This window comes from Myodes glareolus, chromosome X (genome assembly GCF_982192425.1).
Source record: "Myodes glareolus chromosome X, mMyoGla1.1, whole genome shotgun sequence".
Taxonomy (NCBI): Eukaryota; Metazoa; Chordata; class Mammalia; order Rodentia; family Cricetidae; genus Myodes; species Myodes glareolus.
The window spans coordinates 114800471-114816998 of record NC_142053.1 but is presented as its reverse complement, the minus strand read 5'-3'; the positions used below and the strand labels follow the sequence as shown (position 1 = coordinate 114816998).

Sequence of the window (16528 nt, the reverse complement as noted above, 5' to 3'; positions counted from 1 at the left end):
CTTCTTTCTCTAAAGAGAAGACTATATTTTAAAACCCTCAAGATTTCCACCACTTTGAAGTTCAGTATCAAAGTGGAACTGTGAGTGTTTTTACACACCTATCCAAAGATTCCACTCCTAAGTGTCAGAGAAATGGTAACCTAAGTCGCAAAAACACTAAAGAACAAATATTTATGGTATCCTTATTCATAATAGTCAAACAAAAATACCCAAATGTTCGTCAACAGGAGAAGGACCATTAATCTATGATTATTCATGCAATGAAAACTACTGAATGACAAAGTGAAAGGAACTACTAACACATCCTATGGATTTTGATTGTTATATTGAGGGAAAGACAGCAGACACAAGTAGAATCATTCTGCCTGTTTCCTCTTGCATGAAGTTCCAGAAGAAATAAAACTGACTGACAATGATACAAACCATTACAGTGCTACATTTCAGGGCAGGAAGTAGCTGGCAAGGGGCACCTACGCTGCAATGGGAATGCTTTTTATTATTATTATTATTATTATTATTATTATTAATTTATAAAAATGTCCACTTCCTCCCCTCCTCCCAATACCCTCCCCCACTCCCCCCACTCCCTCTCAATGGAAATGCTTTTTACTCTCAGTTATAACTAAATGAGTATATCCACTTATTAAAATTCAAATTAATTATTTAAAATATGTTCATTTTATCATACATAGGTTTTTTTCTGCTTTAAAGCAAGTATAACGAGGAATGAGGAAAAGTGGAGCCTAGGCATCCACTCCTCAGAGTCCAGAAAAGAGGGAAGTAGATAGTCTCTTCAGTGTTGCAGGGACGGGAGCCCACTTAGGATAGGATGAGAGAAGGGGGCAGGAAACAGAGGACACAAACAAGGACTATCAAATGAAGAACTTAATGATATGCTGACTTAATAGACCACAAATAGATTTACCTATGAACTGAACATTAATTTTTAAGCCGAAATTAGATTTGAAACAGGAACTATTCCCCTTCTCTTAAAAAGGCAAATCATACGATGGAAACTGCAAGAGAATGGAGACGTCTCAACCCTGTGTAGCTTCAGACACCAATGAGACAGCCAACGTTCAGAATGATTTTTTTACTATCCATTAGGAACACCATCTTGTATTGCATAGGATACAACTTCCAACTGAGCTTATATTCTCACTGAATACTTCTAGCACCCTTATCATTGTTTTAAAAGAAAAAAATATGGTTCAGAGAAGCTCAATAGCTTGCCTAAAGTCATGCTGAACCCAACCTTCTGGTACTAACCCAAAGCTCTCTCCATCATGTCCTACCTGCTCTCTCGGCAAAAGGACAGCCCTTTGTAGCTCAGCCTAGCATATCTTTGTATTTCTGTGACCCTCTAAAAGTCACCATCTTTTTTCAATGAAGCAAAATACTGTAGAAACTGTGTCATTTCCACCACATCCCACAAAATGGGCAGGGGGCTATAGGACATTCTATTCTAGAACACATTCAGTGGATCATATATGAAACTAGAAGTGTGAAGCACAGAAGGGCACAGTGCTGCAGTGAATTTATGGGGCTTCACACATTGCAGTCTGGGCAGCCAACTGCAAGTCATCCTGAGAATCACCTCATATATTTTACCCCTGAAATGACCAGAAGAGCAAAAATATGAGCAAGCAGACAGCCCCATAACTGTGCATGCTGCATGATTTTCAACAAAACGCTACCCTGAGCATTTCCCTTATGTTTACCCTAAAACATTAAAGCTCAATATTTTCATTTATCTCCCTTGCCTTTAAATATTGGATCAACTCTCTTGCTTTTGCATATTTTTAAAGAATTTTCATAAAAGCAATTATTGAGTAAATATGTTTAGTGTTCTTGCAGAAGGAAAAAACAATTCTCAAAAATGCAAACCCTTAGCATGCTACATTCCTTTAATGAAATTTGTATATGAAATATTAAATCATCTAAATAGTTGTTTACAAGTCTAAATACGAACCAGTTTCCAGGCTAAGAAACAAAGCATTGCTGAGATATGCTTAATTTCATTTTTTTTAAAAAAAAAAAAACTTTGCTTGAAAATATAAAAAGAAATTGAGCAATGTTTCCAAAGACAAGAGTAATTAAATCAGGAAATTAAGCAGCTGGTGGCATTACTGCCTGGTAGGTTAAGGAGACTCTAAGACATTGCCTGTGACAGCTGGCCCCCTGGTCGCCTCTTACCTGGCTGCATCTGTTCTGTGCCGCTCCGCAGTTTGCTGTAGCCATGGCTCAAGGACACCCTCTGGTAATGAGGCGGGGAAGAAGGAGGGGAGGCGAGGGGTGACATCGTGGGAGACGGTGTTTCCTGCTTCAAAGAACCAGAGCAGAGTTCAGAGGCAACCACTGGAGAAGCCTGGCATTCTGAACTGCAGTTTAAGAAGCAAAATGTGACTCTATGGCTGGTGACTTGGCTGGTTTAACAAATGGGGAGAAATGTTTCCTCAGAACTGCAGCACAGCAAAAGAGGAGTATTGAGGATTCAGATCACTATTACTGTGCTAACAAATTACTAATGCCAGCCTAAAACGCTTTCAGTTAGTTCAATAGTATTTTCCTTTGGAAAATGAAAGACACTGATCACAAAAGAGAACATTTATATCCCTCAATTGTGGACCAATTCCATTTTCATTCAATTGATGAATTAATGAGTCTTCCTTTTTAAGACTCCTATTTATTGAATTTATATTCACCAAATATAAATCCAGAATATGCAATAAAATTTAAATTTTCCGTGTTTAATGGTGGGTATTCTTGGAGCTTACTATACAAGATTATATGTTGGGGAGTGGTTTGTTTCATATAGAGAGACTCCAAAATATAGCCACCCCATCTAGTATACCCCATAATACTAAGATGAAGCCTTCATAAGTATAATTGGAATCCTAACTCAACTATGAGCCTGATATAGGACTCTAGGCCAGATAACAACCTGAGCCTGCTGCTGGCTTTCCTCCTTTTCCCACTACCAACAGACTATAAGCATTGAGTACAAAGAACAGGGAAATGGTACTTTTTATAACACAGAGACTATACTGGCTTCTTTAATTTAAAAACAACTGCGCAATCTGAGATAAGAGACTAGACCTGAAAACTTCCCAGGAAATCTGCCACTGTGGGACAGGAATGCTCTAAATGCTGGTATAGACACATATCTAAGTATACTAAGTACAAATTCCTATGTCTCTTTAACATACCACTTAAATGATTAAAGTAACCTTATGTGGAGTTGTTTAACAAAATGAGCTATGCCTTTTTTAACTATAAATGTAAAATTCAGGCCAGGCACAAAGAGGCACATCTATAATCCCCAGCATTCAGAAGGCAGGAAAACCAAGTAAGCCTGATGCATGCCTGGGCTATATAGAGAAACCTTGTATCAAAAAAAATAACAAAAATAAAAAATAAATCTGAAACCTTGACTATCCAAGACCATCAAAGTAAACCATATGTTATTTTCTACCATAACCCTTTAATATTTATTGAATTTTAAAAACATCTTGATTTAATTCTTCCTAAAATACAGCATGTTCCTTTACCTTACAGAAGGCAGTACTGAATATCACTGAAATGACTTCTCTGCATGGCTCTTTATCAGCAGCATGAGTTGTATTATGATGTCCTTGGGGTTTACTAATATGAAAACTGATTAGAAATGCTCATCCTCCATATTTGGCTTCCAAGCCTGCTAAGTGGCTAAAAGCATTTACTGAGATTCCATTCCACATATGTTTCCCAAGAAAGGATTCTCTGGTAATAAGAGTTTGGTAAAGACAGTTCTCCAGGCCTCTTTACAATAGAACCTGCCTGTCGATTTGCCCTCTTAATTTCCAAGGCTGATGACTTAGTCTTTCCCCTATGGATGGAACATGAGGACATACTTCCCAAACATGTTTAATCAGAGAATCATTTGGGACTTCTTTTTGGCGTGGAACACTTGCTAACTCCTAGAAGCTATATCTCTTCTCTTTGATTTTAGCTTTGTTCTTTGTTTCCACGTTGTTCTAGAAGTTACATGTTAATGAACCTATTTAAAAACCATTGACCTAGAAAAATCAAATAAGTATATTAAATCAACAGCATTGTTTGAGGCACAATTCTATACTAAGGTAAATTCTAAAGGGCCAGTGGGTAGCTAGCAGTAATTCCTATGTGTCAGCTTCTTCTTGCTACAAAGAAAACTTTCCTGGCTCACTTCCAAATCTGTAATTGTGTTCCAGATGGCAAGATTTGCTGAGAGTTTGGCAACAGACCAGAGGCTGTGATCCACGAGGCGTCACGGTCAGAATCGAATAAGCATGCCGAACCCCACTCTCACCTGTTTATCCTCATCGTCCATTCTTTTGAGGGAATTTTTTTCGGTGGTTAAGTATGGAATCTGAACTTTCTTTCCGTGCAGCTCAGCTGGGTTCCCAAACCGTATCTCAGCATCACTCTTTGACATCACAAAGCGAGGCAGAGGCAGTTCTTTAGGAGTAGAAGCAGAAAGGCTTAAGTGAGGCTTTATCTTAAAACTGCAAAAAGGGGAGCTCAATGGCCAAAAAGAAATCAGTTTTGAGGGAAAATTTCAGAGCACTAAATATAGTTTAAATTTTAGTTGAGGCACAATGGAGACTCCTATAATAACGTCATGAGAAAAAATGCAATGTTTAACCAAGGTATTCCACCTTAACATTTTCCACTCTGCTGAATCATCACAGGATAAATTTAGGTTTGGGACTAGCATCCATTTGATCCTGCAGAAAAAGGATGTGAATTTTATCAAAACAAGAGGCAACGATAGCCAGCAAAGCTTACAAACGCTTAAATACACCAGATGCAGTGTCAGGGGCCTGCAAACACCAACCCATCTATCTTCCTGGCAATTCTGTAAGATAAACTAGCATTAGCAATTCCCTTTACAGCTGTGGAAGTTGGTGTGAAAAAGCTATATGAAGTCCCCTTGGAGCACACAACTAATCTCTGGGCAAGAAACAGTTTGAACCCAAGCAAGCTGGTTCTTACCAGTGCCCTACATTAATGTCCACCCCTCCTCTTTGGGCAACTTCCTAGGTTGAATAGTTTCCCACTCAATATCATTCTTTTATGAGTTTTCACACTCAATCTCTTGTTGCCCGTTGATAACATAATGAAGAAAGTGTTATGAAGTCAGATCAATTGCTCTAACATTTAGCCAGATTCTAAAGACAAAACCATTGGCCACTCGCGGTGCAACAAAGAGCTGTCTGGTATATTTACTTATCTTTTAAACTCTGACATAACTATTCTGAAAATGAAAATGGTGCTTTGGCATGCTTCTAATTCTCAGCACAGCAAGTCACACATAAGCACATGACAGAAAGATCCACATAAGTAAGGATAATATTGTGGATTAGGCATAATGATTTGCATCTGTAGCCATTGTTCAGGATAATTCCCAGTGTGCCTTTGCACTTCTGTCATCCGTCCACTCCAAAAACACAGCTGTGCTTCCAATGGTGGATGCGGTGCTAAAGCCAGGAAACATCTTAGCAACAGCAAGTATGCTACTCCCCAGGCAAAGAAGGCCCCTGGTTCTCTAAAATCCACATGTTTATTTTTAGTTGCTATGTTCACATTTGATTCAAAGAATGGGCAATCATGACAAGTCCCTGTGGGATCAATCAACTAAGGGCCCAAGACACAAAGAGATAAATCAATCTGGAAACTTAAATCGAGACTCCTCTCTAAAGAAAGATGGTCGCCATTTTTAATATTTTAATGTTTCCCAGCCACGGGCAGCTTTCCAGCACTGAAGGCAGAAATGGATTTCAAAAGGAAAAAGGTAAAAGAAAGTCCCGAGTCTTAGTCACACAGAAGCCAGTCCTGTGGTGCTGCTCACAGAATTATCTCTTTCGGCTGTGTCTCATAAATGGGTCTAGAAATATAGGACAAGAGCATAGAAAATACTTTCTCTACTCTGGCCTGACCATGAGACCATTAGTCTATTTCAAGTGCTTCTTCAAGAAAAACATCGAGATGCATGGGGTTTATAAGCTCCCTGGCCAGGGATTTACTGGCATTGGGTCCAGAGAACAATGGAATACAAGTGTAACATTACAAATGTGAGCAGCTGTACCAGGACTCCCAGACACCCTTAAGGATACTGTCACTTCACACATTCTTCCATTTGGTTATGGCATTTCTCCAGAATCATTTGCCTAGGAAACATGCTTTCGCCTCCAGATGGACACCAAACAGTGAAAGACAAAATACAGCTGAATTCTTCTATACTTTCTTCAGCCTTGTGATTTTTAATCAACTCTCACTTAGCACAATGGTAGCCACGTGCCTTAACATGACACTATCATCTCCCTAAAGCTGCTACGAGCTATTAAAAAGGTAAACCCTGTAAACCCTTGGTCTGAATATTCTTCTTTGTTATATGTACACTGAATTCAATGGTGAAATTATATTAGGAAAGTAATAAAGCACATACAATACACTGATATTATGCTGAGTATACTGGCTGGTTTTGTGTGTTAACCTGACACAAGCTGGAGTCATCAGAGAGGAAGGAGCCTCAGCTGAGGAAATGCCTCCATGAGATCCAACTGTAAGATATTTTCTCAATTAGTGATCAATGAGGGAGGGCCCAGCCCATGGTGGGTGGTGCCATCTCTGAGCTGGTGGTCCTAGGTTCTAGAAGAAGGTGGGCTGAACAAGCTATAGAAGCAAGCAGCGCTCCTCCAAGGCCTCTAAATCAGCTCCTGCCTCCAGGATCCTGCCCTGTTTGAGTTCTTGTTCTGACTTCCTCCATTGACTAGGATTTGGAAGTGGAAGCCAAATAAACCCTTTCCTCTCCAACTTGCTTTTTGGTTCTTGTTTTGTCAGAGCAACAGAAACCCTAACTAAGACAGTGATTTCGGTTAGGTATCATACCCAGGACAAATGGCTGAGGTGCCTATTTAACATATCAGAATGGATGATGGCTTCCTCGTTCTCCCTGCACCCCTCAGCTCCCACCTATTACAGGATATGGAGGGCATACCCCACCCCCTACCCAAAACTTCTCAGGCTTTGTGGGGGGGCAAGTGAGTTACCCTTCCCTAACAATCACAGAAGGTCCTTTTGTAGGAGTTGCTTAGAATCTTGTCTCCAGACTTAATTAACACATGAGAAACAAAGAGCAGAAAGTGCTCTTTACTGCTGAGTTATCTCTCCAGGCCCCTGGAAATGTTTCTGAAGTGATAAGACTGAGCTGAAAGACACAGCTTTCTGTGAAGAGAGTCACAGGACCGGCTTCTGTGGGATTCATTAAGACTCTGGAGGTGTCCTTTACCTTTTTGCGCAGTCTGCAAGATGAACCTAAAACACAGGACAAGAATATACAAAATACTTTCTACCTTGATCCAATCATGAAAAAATAACTCTACTTCAAGGATTTCTTCAAGAAAAACGCCAAGAGATGCATGGTATTTATAAGCTCCCTGGCCAGGAAGTTACTGGCATTGGGTCCAGAGAACAATGGAATACAAGTGTAACATTACAAATGTGAGCAGCTGTACCAGGACTTCCAGACACCCTTAAGGATACTGTCACTTCACACATTCCCCTACCTTGTTTATGAGCTCGTCTACAGAATCATTTCAAATCCCCAGAACCTACGTAAAATCCTGGGCATGGCTGTGTGTGCCTGTAACTCTGGCACTATGGAAGGAGACAGGAGCATTCCAATAAAATGCTGACCAGCCTGTCTAGCTGGAAGAGCAAGCATTTTCCAGTTCAATGAGAGGCCCTGTCTCAAATCAATTGAGTGGACAGTAATAGAAAATGACAGATGATATGGACCTACACGTGTGCATACACAGACACTTACATATATGCAACATGCATACACAGAGAGGGAAAGCACAAAAAAGAAAAAAATCAAAGTGAAATAAGTTGGTCATAGGAAACAAATAGCATATGATTCCACTTACAACAAGAGTAGTAAAATGCATACAAGTATAAAGAGTGATTACCAGAGATAAGGAGTGAAGGGGGAATGTCTAGTTGTTTAATCAGACTTTCAATTTTACAAGGCAAGGTGGGAAATTTCTAGAAAATGCATATATAACAAAATGAATAGACCTAACACTCCTGAATTTAACACATAAAAATGGTTAAGATGGGAAACTTCACTATATGAAGTTTATAACAAGAAGATTGACTTTTAGATGACATTTTAAAATGTAAATAGCCAGGTGATGGTGGTGGCACACACCTTTAATCCCAACACTTGGGAGGCAGAGCAGGTGGGTCTCTGTGAGTTCAAGGCTAGCCTGGTTTTAATTATTTTAACCTCCATATGACATAAGAAGAGTTTTGAGATAACATATCAGGGGCATAAGTACCCTGCCTAGTGTGCTCAAGTTTGATTTCCAACACAGTCAAAATATAAACATATCTTAATGAAATAGTTTACATTTGTTTTTAGTAAAAACCCTTCAAACTCACATGTATATTTTACTCTTACTGCACACCTCAATGCTTGCCATATTTCAAGTATTCAGCAGACACACATGGCTATTGGTTACCATGTTGTAATAGATAAGCCACAAGGAACACATGGGTCACTGTGTTCAGAAATCTGTATCTTACTAAGAACTATTATAATGGTAAATGGCAACAAGTGAGTCTTCCTCAAATAATCAAAGGATAATTTGTATGCATGTATGCTTTATACACATCATTTGAAGAGTTTTGACTTGTGTGTGTATTTCAGAGCCAGGGTGGGGAGGGAGAACCAATACATAAATTAAAATATCAAATTTTCTTTCATGTTTTTTCATCCCCTTCCTCCTTTTCCACACTGTCAATGTGTAGTTTCCTGGCAATATCCAGAGCTTTTGCTAGATAAAAGAATCAAAGATGGACCAGCAAGATGGCTCAGTGTATAAGGATGCTTGTCATCAAGCCTGACAACCTGAGCTTAATCCATGGGACGCATGTGGTAGAAGTAAAGAACCAATTCCCAAAAGTTGTCCTCTGACCTATGCACAAATACTGTGGCAAGTATGCACAAGCACCTATACAAACACTCACACACATGAATGCACAATCACCTGTACAAACACACATACACACACACACACATTCAATGTAATTTTAATATTTTTTAAAAAGCAAAGATTCGGGGGCTGGAGAGATGGCTCAGTGGTTAAGAGCATTGCCCGTTCTTCCAAAGGTCCTGAGTTCAATGCCTAACAACCACATGGTGGCTCACAACCATCTGGAATGAGGTCTGGTGCCCTCTTCTGGCCTGCAGGCAGACATGTAGAAAGAATACTGTACAGATAGTAAATAAAAAAATAAACAAATAGATGTAAAAAAACACCACTCAAATGTTGAAGACAATCTTGGGGAGGGAGCAAGCAACAAAAGAGCTGAGGACCATATGTATGTGTAGACAGGTGAGATGCCTAGAAAACAGAACTGGTCAGCTATATAGTAGGGGAGCACTGTGCATTGGGGAATTTGTCCAAAGCAGCTCTGGATCCCCATAGGAAGGATGAAAAGGGGAGAAGGTATGCAGGAAATTGCTAAAAGAGCCACTGAATTTTAAAAAGGAAAATAATTGAGATAAATATTAGGTAGAAAGGCTGACTTGACCTCAGTATAATGGGAAATCTCAACACAATATTTAGTATTCAAATGTCCTCTGCTCAGGGAAGGAATTTTACACACACACACACACACACACACACACACACACACACCAGACTCACTTGGCCACATCCATACCTCCTGGGGTCCTCACTTCACCCCTGACCATCATGTCCCACCCACCTTCAGGAGTTCTCTTTTCTACAAAGCACCAAACTGGTTGTCCCACTCAAAAAATTTATCTTCTAGCTTTCAAAGATAAAGAAGGCTCACCAAATAAGCAGAGAACAGAGACTACCCCTCCCCCAACCCTCTCAGTTCGAGAATCTCTGCTTCTGTTTTTCTTGGATAAGATAATTCTGTGTGAAGCGGGGGAAAGCCACTGAAACAAGAGTCACTGCTCCAAAACCTTTCCACCTCCCTCAGGAGGATCCTCACCATGCCTAAAAAGGCTTGCTTCTCATCTTACAAGCAGCTTTCTCAGTGTCAGCATATTTCTGCCTATTAGACTGAACAGATTTTAATTGTGGAGGAAGGAGCCCTGTTCCATACAGTGCAGGACATTTAGCACCATCCCTGGTTTCTACCCACTAGATGCCTGTAACATCCTCTCTACAGTTATGACAACCAAAAATGTTGGCAGATACAGGCTAATATCTCCTGAAGGTACAAAGTCCCCTGGGTTGAGAATGGCCATTTTCCAACAAGGAATCATGGATAAAATGATTTGCCTAAGTATCTCTGCAGTGGTAGGTTTGAAATTATAGCATGACTCACACATTTCATAATTTCACAGAACAGAAAAAAAAACCTACCATCTCAACACGGACAAGCATAAAGTTACAAAATTTTTACTTTGCCAAGAATTTTGAGCCTGGCATCATTTTGGAATCTGAAGCAGCTGGATAGCCATGAGTTCAAGGCCAGTTTGGGTTACAACGTGAGAACCAGCCTCAAAATACAACAACAGTTTTACCCAAAACCGTAATTCATTATAAGCTTGCTAAAAGAACACCTAACAATAGGGGGAAACTCAGAATTAAACACATCCATGCTATAAATAACTCATCTTTCTTCCTAGCTCTCTCTCCTTCCATTACAAATAGTGCCAGACTACCAACAGAGCATGAGCCATTTTGGAGAAACACAATCCTGAGGACAATAGGAATCACACCATTGCACTATTGGGGATCAGAGATCCCAAGGGGGCTGTAGAAAATAAAACAAGGGGTTGTTACCTGGATGGAAAAGAGCGGGAAACCCCACAACTGTATTTCCCCTATCCTAACTCCTAACTGAAGTTAAAGCCTTTATTTCCATTAAGCATGGAAACTCCTATGCCATCATTACAGTACTTGCAACTTGCCAGCTTTTTATATCATTACAGGTGTAAACAGCTTGGGTGTATTTATTATACATCCTCATTACTGCTCTGCAGGTATGGTAGCTGTTTCAACCACTGTGGGATCTTTTATATAATGCATTTAATAAAGAATTACATATATTGTAATGGACACGCTAATATAATTGGTTTCCCTTATAATCCTATACCTTTGTACACATTTGAAAGATTGTTCTGGGCTGGGGTAGAGCTCTGTAGAAAAACATATGCTCAGTATGCCCAAGGCCCTGAGTTTGACTTTGAGGACCCTAAAAGAAAAATAAATAAGCCCAAGAAGGATTCAATTTGCCAAAATGGTTTGTGGCACTAACAAAAAGGCTAAGAACCCAACCCTGCATCCTATCTAACTCTCCCTTAGTCTCACACATGCTCAAGTTCAGTCCCCAGGAAGGAAATTCTCTCTGTTCCGTAAGTTGTTTTCCCACCCACCAAGTAACTCCAGTTGCAACCAGGGTGAGGATACCACAACACTTAGTACCAACATTAGGGAGGCATTAACTGGTAGGGTCATGTAAATGCATACTTTGCACTTAAACAATACTGACATTACATGTTCTCTTAAATGATGCGTCCTATGTACCAATACAGTAAAACATATATTTGTACTATAAGCAGAGCTCTTAAAAATGTTTCACATGACTTTCATGAGAAGTTCTTCTCAACCTTGGTTCCATGTAAGAATCACACAAAGCTCTCAAAAGGCCTACTGCTCTGGATGGACACCAGGCTAGCAAAATACAAATTTCTCATATTATCACTTTGTGTTTAGAGCCTTCCAGATGTCAAAGGAACTGAGATGGGTGACAAGCAGCTCAGAAGAACTTCTGCAGAATTTCCTCAGCAATTTCCAGGGACACTGAATACTAGTTGATTTCGTTTAGAATGATAACTGATTAAGATGCCTTCTCCGTGTGCCATCCCCTGGATTTTCAGAACTCCAAGAAGGCTAAAGATGTCGTTCAGTGGTTAGAATCCTGGTCTAATATGCACAAGATGTCCTGGGTTCCATCCCAACATAGGAAAGGACAAAAAAAGGACAGAACTCTTCAAAAGATACATTAATTCTGGCAAAATCTTGGTAACCCAAAGGCATTAATACAGTTCATGCAGGGACACAAAATGAAAAGGTGAGCAGATAGGAATAGAAGAAAGAGACAGCCAGTTCCACGTACCTTTCTCACTATGCCATCCTAATCCCTAACAGAGCCCTAAATGATATTACTGCTACCTCAAGTGGAAAATTAAACTGAATGGCATTATTTTGACACAGGCTGGAGAATTGCTGTCCCAATCTTGTCTCACTAAAGAACAAAAGCTATCTTAACCGCCAGTTGAAGGGAACTAATCCTAGGTCACTCTGTGAATTTTTTCCCACCTAAAAATGAAGAAAGAAACCAAATCTACCTGATGAGTTTTCTTATTTTATTTAACACTGAAGGTAGAAAAAGCAAGGAGAAATTTCACAAAAGCTTACAGAACAGACCTTAGACATACCAAAGAGTTCACACAAATAAGAAACCTGTTGTGGACAATAAAACATACAAATGTGAGCTACTCACCACATTTAATACTCTCTGTCCGCACTGGGAGGCCAGACTGTGCTGCAGCAATCAATTTCAGGGCAACATAAAACTGTGTTGGACCAAAATAACCAACCCGCTTTGCACCACACAGTTCTGTGATCTGAAACAGACAAGAAAAATGATGCTGAAAAGCCCATTTCATAACAGGAAAAACGAGACAAAACTATATAATGAAACCTTCAGGACTTCACAGGATAACTTACCAAAAAGTCCCTCAGAAACCTCCATGTATGCAATGGTTGAGGGTTTTTCTCCTATGATTTATGGAGACGGTTTTGATTCAAATCATTAATTTCTAGCTACTAACAATGTTTCAGAACTGCTTATTCTTCCTCTTTTGAAGACAAAAATAAAGATGACAAACAATGGCTGCTACTCACTCTTCTTATAATGGAATGGATGACTTTTCAGGGGGTAGATTCTAATGTACAAAGTCTGGAGAGTCATTGAAGTGAAAAGAGAACAGATTAGTCATTACCACTACTTAGGTGTTCTTCTGGTTTACCAAACTGAATGTGAATTAGTCAAGAGGTGGTAGTCAGTGGTAGTACGCTTGCCTCCATGCACAAAGCCCTAGGTTCAACCCCAGTATCACAAAAACAAAGTTCTCAGGCAAAGTCACTTCTTAGTAAATTATACTTCAGGTGCCCACTTCAGAGAAACAAAAAAGCACTATGCACATAAACACTTAACATTTCAATAACTGCTGGTCCCATTCTGTCACCTACAATTAGAACATCTTCCTCCACATCTAGACTGAACTCAACTGTTTCTCTTCTACAGATCCTTTCTAAAATCTTGGGTATAATAGTTTATTTTCCCAGTGCATTCTGAAAGCACTCTATTCAAATATCTAAAAATGCCTATCCCATGATACATTGCCTTGGATAGGCTTCAAAAAAAGAAAGGGAGCAAAGACTAAGCATGTGGGGGAATGAAGCATAACCGAGAGTTAATAATTGTTGAAGTGAGTAAGGTTAATAGTGGTTCATTCTCCAAATTCAAATTTCTATACTGTCCATTTCAGCACTTAACACATTCTTCTTTAGTTCTCTGTTTTTCTCTGCTTTCCATCAACACAAATTCTCTTCAAGACCAGAGGCAACTTTCTTTTATCTCCCAACACAGAAATAGACACCCAAGATGCAATCAATTCTCAATCAAGTACATGAAACTTACACTCAAAATAAAATGCAACTGTGTTTTATATTGTGTGCACTACTATGAATATGTAAATCACACGCCCTAAGTTATAGATAAGGCTGTACATGGAGAACATGACCAACAGCATCTATGTAGTTTCAGTATGAAGATAGTTGTCTTACAAGGTTAATTCCTAATATAAAGAAATTTTAGTCCTTGGCAGGTAAACAAATGAACTATATTTCATAAAGTGAACAATTAAATTTCAAAAAAGTGTGAATTTGGGGTGTCAACAAGATGCTTCAGCAGACAGGGGTGCCTGCTGCAAAGCCTGACCAGCTTAATCTTATCTCTAGGCCCTACAGGAAGAAATGAGAAAACCAAACCCTGGAGGCTGTTCTCTGATCGCTACACTTACACACCATGACACGGGCATCCACGGCATATGAATCCACACATGAGACACATAAAATGCAATAAAAGACTTTTTAAAAAATGTGAATTCACTACCAAATTGACTTTGAATTATTCCTTTACTGTAGCTACTATCTCAAATCAGGAAGTATTTTCACAACAGGTAACTGAAATTGCTGGTAAAGTTTTCATTATGGTACTTTAAGACTCGCCTTATCTGACATCAGAAAACCAACTTGTTTACATTTGTCTCTATATTTTCATGTATACTACTAGACTCTCTACATTTTAGCCAGAGAAGAAGAAATATAATGAGCTCATAGGTCATTTGTCTTGCTCTTTGTATACTAAACTTCTCAGATATATGCCAAGAGCCTTCTGAAATACTTATGCTTCAAGGAAGAGAAAATAATTCTAAACCTTTGGAATTTACCTATGGAATGGTGCCTCATCTGCATGAGATTTCTTAATCCAAAAGGCAGGCTACTTTTAGAAGTTTTTGTTGGTTGGTTGGTTGGGTTTTTTGTTTGTTTGTATAGCTGGTTTTGGTTTCGGTTTTTGGTTTTTAGTTCATTAAAGTTCAATTTTTTTTTAGTTAAATTCTCCATGCTTGGCAGTGGTGGTACACACCTTTAGTCCCAGCACTTGGGAGGCAGAGGCAGGTGGATCTCTGTGAGTTCAAATCCAGCCTGGTCTATAGAGCAAGTTCCAGGACAGTCAGGGAAACCCTATCTTGAAGGAAAAAAATTCTCCATTGAAAAGTTTTAAGGCATGGGTAGAAATATTTTAATGACATCTAAAGAAGAAAGTGGTATAGTCAGCTACTCAATTAACAGGAGGTATTTCATAAGCTGGCTCCTTCACCATCTTCTTTAGTTGACTTCAAATGTACGGCACACTCTGCTGGATCCATCCTAGATTACACACTGTCCAGATTTCTAGTATAAAATGAGAGAACCTATGAACTAGAGTTTGTTTTCTCAGGTGGAAAGCAGGAGATGGAAAAAAGGAATGGATGAAATCAACTTCTTACAACTTACAGATGCGTACTAAACTGAACGTTGGATACAAAGATACAAATCAGAAAAATTTACTGGCCTTTTGGGAGGAATCTGGACATGGTTCCACAAGGTTGAAGGCCACTAAAAAGCTTCCCTCCTACCTAATTCTGTAAAATTCAGTGACTGTGCTAAGTAACCAGTTCATAATGCTCCAGCTTGCCTGAAATAATACTTTCTTTCCTAGCTGGAAGGTAATACATTTTTAGAATAGTTCAAAGGTTTGGATATGCTTCTCTCTTTCTAGTATTTTTAAGGGCCTCCACAGAATAGTCAAAAAAAATTAAACTCTTAGTAAAAGGGGCTAGAAGGATTCTCCAAGAAATCCCTTCCTCTCTCCCCCTCCCTGCTCTCTCCTTCAGTTGGTGAGTTCAGACTCTGCTCTCACCTCACCAGGTTCAAGTCCTACTCTAGACTGTCCCCCTTTATCCACCAGTCTCAGCCTTCCACCCTCCCAAGTCTCTTATTATAACCAGGCCCTCTTTTCAGTTACAAAGCACTTCCTGGGTTCCTCGTGTTCTTCAGATAAAACTCAGTCCTGAGTATGGCTTTTGAGGCCCTCGTATCTGATCTGAACCACCCTCCCAACAATCCTCACGCTGAAGCTACCTAAGGCTCTAGGCACACCAGACAGTAATTTGTTTCTCAACACCCACCCATTAAGGGGTCCTCTACATAGAAGCCAAACCTGTCTTTGTTTCTTTGCCTGCCAGGCTTGTTCTTCAAATTACCCAATGACTGATGTTATCTCTGAAGCCTTATGCAATTTCATGACACTATGGTAGACTTTTCATCGATGTGACAAGACACCTGACACAAACAACTTAACGGGGAAGGATTTACTTCACTCAGATTCAGTGATTGCAATCCATTGGGGAGAGTGTATCAGGGCAAGAGGTCTATCAGACCGGCAGAGAATCTCACTTCCTAAGAAGGAAGAAACAAAAGGGGGAAATGCACAATTGGTACTGTTACTGCTTCCATTTCACCCCATCCCACCTTGTCCTCCATGTCCTCAGTACACAGCACAAGTTACTGGTGTGGTTTTGTCATGATTGTTCCCTGGGAGTCATACATCATGATGCTTTATCTGTACTTTACTGCTCAATGAACGTCACTGGGTTAGTTTTCACAGCCTGGAGAGTTCTCTCTCATGCTGTAATTACTTTTATGAGTAGCTGCTAAATTAGCGTTAGCCTTATCACACCATATAGTCAAGTTCCTACAAGAATATAAGAGATTGTCAACTGCTCCATTCCCCGTTATTCAACCAGAAGAATACTGCTTCAACTGGGATTCAGAATGCAGAG

At 39.6% G+C, this 16528-nt stretch overlaps 1 protein-coding gene across 11 annotated transcripts in view; it reads right to left on the bottom strand.

The window, feature by feature from the left end:
- Window positions 1-16528, bottom strand: part of Reps2 (RALBP1 associated Eps domain containing 2) — a 267555-nt gene that overhangs the window by 169500 nt on the left and 81527 nt on the right. For 6 of the 11 annotated variants that reach the window (XM_048440655.3, XM_048440653.3, XM_085684732.2 and 3 more), the window contains exons 2-4: window positions 12580-12703; window positions 4331-4479; window positions 2197-2323 (exon numbers count right to left, since the gene is read on the bottom strand). In XM_048440655.3, the coding sequence (XP_048296612.1) occupies window positions 2197-2323; window positions 4331-4479; window positions 12580-12703 (400 nt within the window). Of the gene's footprint in view, window positions 1-2196; window positions 2324-4330; window positions 4480-12579; window positions 12704-12806; window positions 13014-16528 lie in introns of those variants that run through there. The other 5 variants (XM_048440654.3, XM_085684731.2, XM_048440659.3 and 2 more) reach the window with 2 other exon arrangements.